Here is a 6,929-nt window from a genome sequence, read left to right as displayed (position 1 = left end):
TCATCACAAGGACTGCAGTGTTTCAAGAAGGCAGCCCACCACCCCCACCTTCTTGAGGGCAACTAGGGATCGACAATAAATGCTGACCTTGCCAACAACGCCCACATCCAGAGAATTAATTTTTAAAAACTTCTCCCTTCTAGATCTTTATGACATTCCCTCTGTGAGAAGGTCGGCAAAAAACGCTGAGGCTTCTACTGGTACTTTTGAGCTCGATGTTACAAGGTGGAATAAAATAGTCCGAGCTAATCACTCTCCAATTTTCCCTCCCTCGTGTTGATTCTTTGGCAGAAATGTCATCTTGAATTTATCAGTAGAGTTAGTCACATTATTCTGCTACCTCATTACTGCCATCTCAACTGTGTTTGAAAAAATGTTGATATAGTCAAGGAAATCACACTTGGTTTCAGTAAACAACAAAGGATTTAATTTTTTGCAACTTTTACAAGCTGGCATTTCATTTCATTTCATTTCATAATTAACACTGTTTTATATTATAATGTTCAAACAATAGTAAATAGCAACTCTATTTACCTGCATGCTGTTGAACTCTTTGCTATGCAGCTCTCACGTCACAGGGCATTTTAAAATACACTGTCAGAAAAAGAAAACAGGCAGGTGCTTACCATGTGGAAAAGGCATCAAAGCATCACTGTACTGACTCATCTGTAAGTGCTGAAAACATGGGACATATTATGTAGATGCAGCTTCAAAGAGAAAAGTACCCAAACGGAATACCGTCAGGAAGGAATATCTGGAATCAAAAATGCAACTGTGTATAGAATTGGTTCATGGTTTATTTTTCATTCAAATGAGAAACTTTAAAATGATTGAAGAAAACGAGGAGGCTATTGTCACTGATGTAGTGAAACACTTTCAAAACAATTCAGTTAAAAAAGTATACAACGTAAAAACAAAGCAGCATTCAAGTGTTTGACATCTTGGTTTAAGATTATGTAAATATTCTAGTCACTGGCTAACATGTTCAAAAATGTTTTACAACTATTTTTTTCAGGAGAGCCATCTCTACGTCACAAATAGTTTATCTTTTAAATGCCTCAAACTGTCACTCTAGGTTCAGGAATAAAATCTTGTTCAGTCTCTCCCTCCAATACTTGGTGCCTTATCATAAACCTCAACACTGGTCTGGTAGTAAACCTTTCCAGTGACAGAGAAGCTGTAATTGCAGCAAATTCACTGCAACAAATGTTAGGGCACTAATGATGGCAAAAGTTGCAAAATTAAAAGTAGTTAAAAAAGGAGAAATATAAACCTATATGGAGGATGGTCAAGGAATTGAATAAAACAAGGGAAAAACAGAAGATAGGCCAAATGGAGAGCGAGTGTTTTTGCTGCTCAAAACTGGAGGGAGGAATGGTCATTATTTTCTTTTCAGCTTGTGATAAGTGCTTGCCACTAAAGTTATCGAGTACTAGATATGTTGCATTTAAATCTAAAATGCTCGTGTTTTCTCTCCAGTGAATTAAGTTGCTATACTGGTGAAATCAGGCAGAAAAATCAATACTTTCCTCACGGATATCAATACTGCAGTTTTCTTGTGCTAACCTCACCATGAATTTTATTAATCAAATTATCCCAAACTCCAATCAACAAAACGAGAGGAACTGTAGTCTATAACTAGCAGATAAAATATAATTGACAAATTAAGAGCATTTGAACAATTCGAGGCACCGCTGTGCCACAACTCCCTTCCAACTTGGGAATTTCCATTACTGCTCCAACCGTGGCGTTCTTCACATAAAACGAGTACATCCAAGAGATAGTTAATACAGTGCGAAGCCTCGGCATTCAAGGTCCACTCTCGCAAAAGATTTTGTGGCTGAGTTTCCATCTTCAATCACAAGCAGCAGATATTGTAATCTTCATCCACTCACTCAGCGACATTCATGAGATAAATCTTGTATCTCAGTGGAAGGAGGAGGAACTGTCAAAACTTCTTTCAAACTGTGTTCCGAAGGTTTGTTTAATTCAACTTTTACTCCCTTTTCACCTGTAGCCACAAAGAAGTAAAACAAAATAAAACTAATATAGTGTACTAATACTTGTACCTCATAGTAGAATGTTGCAAAGTACACAAGCTGTATGCATAATTTAAATACATTTTCTCCTTTCACTTAATCTACTGGTGCCCACTACACCACTTCCTCCTTCAGGCAGAAGCTGAATGGTGCAGTCTTGCAACACTGCTCTGTGATCAGCTGGAAATAGATACAAATCCACAAGGCCTTTTCTCTACAGATGCACAAATCCAGATTTTAAATTTCAAATTGTTCCAATAAGTAACCAATCCAAGACCTCATCAGATTCACCAAATGAATAAATGAATTCTAGATAGATTAACAGAAGCATCTTAAACAACAACTTGTATTTATATAGCACCTTTAACATAGTAAAACATCCCAAGGCGCTTCACAGGAGTATTTTAAGACAAAAAATTTGACACCGAGCCACATAAGGATAAATTAGGGCAGGTGACCAAAAGCTTGGTCAAAGAGGTAGATTTTAAGGAGCATCTTAAAGGAGGAAAGAGAGGTAACGAGTCAGAGAGGTTTAGGCAGGGAATTCCAGAGCTTAGGGCCTAGGCAACAGAAGGCACGGCCACCAATGGTTGAGCGATTATAATCAGGGATGCTCAAGAGGGCAGAATTAGAGGAGCGCAGATATCTCGGTGGGGGGTTGTGGGGCTGAAGGAGACTACAGAGATAGGAAGGGGCGAGGCCATGGAGGGATTTGAAAACAAGGATGAGAATTTTGAAATCGAGGTGCTGCTTAACCGGGAGCCAATGTAGGTCAGCGAGCACAGGGTGACGGGTGAACGGGAGTTGGTGCGAGTTAGGACATGGGCAGCCGAGTTTAGGATGACCTCAAGTTTACGTAGGGTGGAATGTGGGAGGCCAGCCAGGAATGCGTTGGAATAATCAAGTCTAGAGGTAACAAAGGCATGGATGAGGGTTTCAGCAGCGGATGAGCTGAGGCAATGGTGGAGACGGACGAAGTTACGGAGGTGGAAGTAGACGGTCTTTGTTATGCTGCGGATATGTGGTCGGAAGCTCATTTCAGAGTCAAAAATGACACCAAGGTTGCAAACAGTGTGTGGTTCAGCCTCAGACAGATGTTAGGGAGAGGGATGGAGTCAGTGGCTAGGGAACGGAGTTTGCGTCGGGGACCAAAAACAATGGCTTCGGTCTTCCCAATATTTAACTGGAGAAAATATTTGCTCATCTAGAACTGGATGTCGGACAAACAGTCTGACAATTTAGAGACCATGGAGGGGTCTAGAGAAGAGTTAGTGAGGTAGAGCTGGGTGTCGTCAGCGTACATGTGGAAACTAACGCCGTGTTTTCGGATGATGTCGCCAAGGGGCAACATGTAGATGAGAAATAGGAGGGGGCCAAGGATAGATCCTTGGGGGACACCAGAGGTAACGATGCGGGAGCGGGAAGAGAAGCCATTGCAGGTGATTCTCTGGCTACAATTATATAGATAAGAATGGAACCAGGCAAGTGCAGTCCCACCCAGCTGGACGACGGTGGAGAGGCGTTGGAGAAGGATGAAGTGGTCAACTGTGTAAAAGGCTGCAGACAAGTCAAGAAGGACGAAAAGGGATAGTTTACCTTTGTCACAGTCACAAAGGAAGTCATTTGTGATTTTGATGAGAGCCGTTTTTAGACCCAGCTTTTGTTTCTTTACTTGTCCCATTACCATCTCCTTTCACCTTGCCCCAGCATCCCTTTTGTCATTTAATCTCTCCTGCCTTCCACCCCATCACAGACCTTCCCTTTTGTCCCTCCCCTTTCCCTGTCTCTATACTTGCTTAAAACCTGTTACATCTCTACCCTTTTCCAATTCGGACGAAAGGTCATCGACCTGAAATGTTAACTTGGTTTCTCTCTCCACAGATACTGCCTGATCTACTGAGTATTTCAAGCATTTTCTGTTTTAATTTCAGATTTCCAGCATCCGCGGCATTTTGCTTTTGTGTTAACAGAAGCATTACTGGCTACAATTAAGATTGTAATTATAACAAGCATAACATTTTTACACTGCCTGTTTTAAGTTGGATTTCCCTGAAGGAACATTATGCACAAGACCCATATCACCACAACTTAACTTCTACATGGGAGTTGGAAAATCATGCTTTTCTTTTTTTTAAATCTCTGAGGGTAAATTTTGTGAGGCCAACCTCCTAAAGTACAGCATCGCTTTCCAGGAGCACAGATCAGAAAATTAGGTGTAGAGGTCATAGCACCTGCACTTATCATTTAATGATTGGAAAATAAGGATTGCCATTAATCAGTAATTCTAACCTCCGCACTTGTTTCTTTCATTGCACTCCCACTGCACTGGAAGTCCCGCCTCACAGAACTTACCCTTTTCTGTTTTAAAAACACTTAAGGGAAACAGAAACAAAGTATAAAGAAGTAATGCAATGGTCATACAGTTAACACAGATCTGGAGTGTTCCAGGTGTACCAACGGAAATGCACATGATGTATTTAATTATCATCACTCTGGCAAACAACAGCAGAACCTAGTTTCAATCATTTCTTGCATGCAATTAAGTTCACGGATAAATCCAGGTTCTGGAGCATGATGGTCCGCTTCATAAAATTACCTCCAGCATTAAAGCAGTGTTTGAGAATGTACATTGAACACAGAATGGATATTTTAAGTACAAATTAATGTTTGTTTTATCATTTGGGTACTTATTTTGCAATTTCCAGTGAATATAACAAATTAAATTATAAAGGGGTGGGCTCCCCTAATGGTGGCTAAAATCACCATCAGTCAAGTCTAGTGTTATTCTGCCACCTTCCAAATACAAGATCATATTAAAGCATAGGAAAAAAACAGTAGCTGAGATAAAATGAAGATTCTTCATTCATTCTCTGGGTACACTATAAATTTACCTAGAAATCTGGGCAAGTGAAAACACTCTCTGGAACATAGGGAGCTAGGATTCGCCTACGAGAGTAGTCTGAAACATGGAAGTCAAAAATATCCAGTTTTTAAAAAACGCTGTGATTATCTGCATGAACATCTTTGCGGCCTTCTGCGCATGCGTGCAATATCCCGGAGTCGTGCGTGCACACCCGATCTCCTTCTGCGCAATAACAGAAAACGCTGGAAAAACTCAGCAGGCCAGGGCAGCATCCGTGGAGAGAGAAACGGAGTTAACGTTTCAGGTCGAAGACCCTTCATCAGAACTGGAAAAAAAGCAGGAAGCGGGATAGATTTTAAAGCAAGTGGGGGCTGGGATGAAAGAATAAAAGAGGTCAGAGATAGGATAGAAAGCAGGAGAGATTAAGAGACATTGAGAGACATTATTCAAGGAACAAAGGATGGCTCTAGATGAAGTGTGAATGGCCCTGGCAGAATGAAGGACAGTTGCCATGTGGGAGGGAAGAAAAAAGCCCAGACGAAAGTGTGGATTAAAAAAAAAAGGGAATATATATGATAGGGGCCGAGGTTATGATCTGAAATTGTTGAACTCTATGTTGAGTCCAGAGGGCTGTAGAGTGCCTAATCGAAAGATGAGGTGCTGTTCCTCGAGCTTACGCTGAGCTTCTGTGGAACAATGCAAGAGGCCGAGGACGGTGAGGTCTGAGTGGGAATGGTGGTGAATTAAAGTGACAGGCCACCGGGAGCTCGGGGTCCCCCTTACGGACTGAACGGAGGTGTCACCCAATCTGCGTGTCACCTCTCCCTGTTTCTAGCCCCGGCATACAAACCGCTCATCAAAAGAGGGAGAACATCAGTGAGAGCAGTGAAAGTATGGCCAGAGGGGGCAGTATCGGAGCTTCAGGATTGCTTCGAACGCACTGATTGGGGCATGTTTGCCTATAATGACATCGAGGAATACGCATCCACAGTGCTATTCTATATTAACAGCTGCGTCGAGGTCGTCACGACCCATAAAAATATCAGGACATACCCCAACCAGAAACCCTGGATGAACGGAGAGGTCCGCTCACTGTTGAAAGCACGCGACGCAGCATTTAAATCTGGCGACGCGGCGGCTTACAGTGCAGCTAGGACCAACCTAAAAAAGGGGATCAGGACTGCCAAAAGGAAACAGACACTGCGGATAGAGGATCACTTCCGCAACAACTCGGACCCCCGGCGCATGTGGCAAGGCATCCAGTCCATCACTGACTACAAGGGCAAAAACACCAGCCCCCCGGTTAGCGATGCCTCCCTTCCGGAGGAGCTTAACAACTTCTACGCTCGCTTCGACAGGGACAACAGGGAGCCGGCTACCAAAGCCTTGCCACCCCTGGAAGACCAGGTGCTCACTCTGTCGACCTCTGACGTAAGGGGTGTTCTACGCGGAGTGAACACACGTAAGGCTGCTGGACTGGATAGCATCCCTGGACAGGTACTCAAGGAATGTGCTGATCAGCTGGCTGATGTCTTCACCGCCATCTTCAATCTGTCATTGGCCCAGGCAGTAGTCCCTACATGCTTCAAGACCACTACCATTATTCCTGTGCCAAAACAAACGGCTGTGACGTGCCTGAACGACTATCGACCTGTCGCACTCACACCCATCATAATGAAGTGTTTCGAGAGACTGGTCCTGGCTCACATCAAAGCCAGTGTTCCTGCCTCCCTTGACCAACACCAGTTTGCCTATCGTGCAAACAGATCAACGGAGGATGCAATCACAACTGCTCTACATTCGGCTCTGAATCACTTAGATGGTAAGGAGACCTACATCAGAATGCTGTTCATAGACTACAGCTCAGCATTCAACACTATCGTCCCCAACAAGCTGGCCACCAAACTCCAAACTCTTGGCCTGAACACTTCCCTCTGCAACTGGACCCTGGACTTCCTAACAAACAGACCCCAGTCTGTCAAATTAGGTAACCACACCTCCCCCCCCCCGACCCTAAACACGGGGGC

The 6,929-nt window shown here is 43.3% G+C and overlaps 1 protein-coding gene across 5 annotated transcripts in view; it reads right to left on the bottom strand.

The window, feature by feature from the left end:
* Positions 1 to 404: 404 nt before the first annotated feature.
* egln1a (egl-9 family hypoxia-inducible factor 1a) overlaps positions 405 to 6,929 on the bottom strand; it is a 180,655-nt gene continuing 174,130 nt past the window's right edge. For 4 of the 5 annotated variants that reach the window (XM_085996677.1, XM_085996672.1, XM_085996670.1 and 1 more), the window contains one exon: positions 405 to 2,011. In XM_085996677.1, the coding sequence (XP_085852803.1) occupies positions 1,997 to 2,011 (15 nt within the window). In that variant the 3' untranslated portion in view covers positions 405 to 1,996. The remainder of the gene's footprint in view (positions 2,012 to 6,929) is intronic. The other variant, XM_085996669.1, reaches the window with a different exon arrangement.

This window comes from Somniosus microcephalus, chromosome 9 (genome assembly GCF_052327205.1).
Source record: "Somniosus microcephalus isolate GS21.2 chromosome 9, FLI_Smic_1.0, whole genome shotgun sequence".
Classification (NCBI taxonomy): Eukaryota; Metazoa; Chordata; class Chondrichthyes; order Squaliformes; family Somniosidae; genus Somniosus; species Somniosus microcephalus.
The sequence above is the reverse complement of the archived record's forward strand: the minus strand, read 5'-3'. Positions and strand labels throughout refer to the sequence as shown.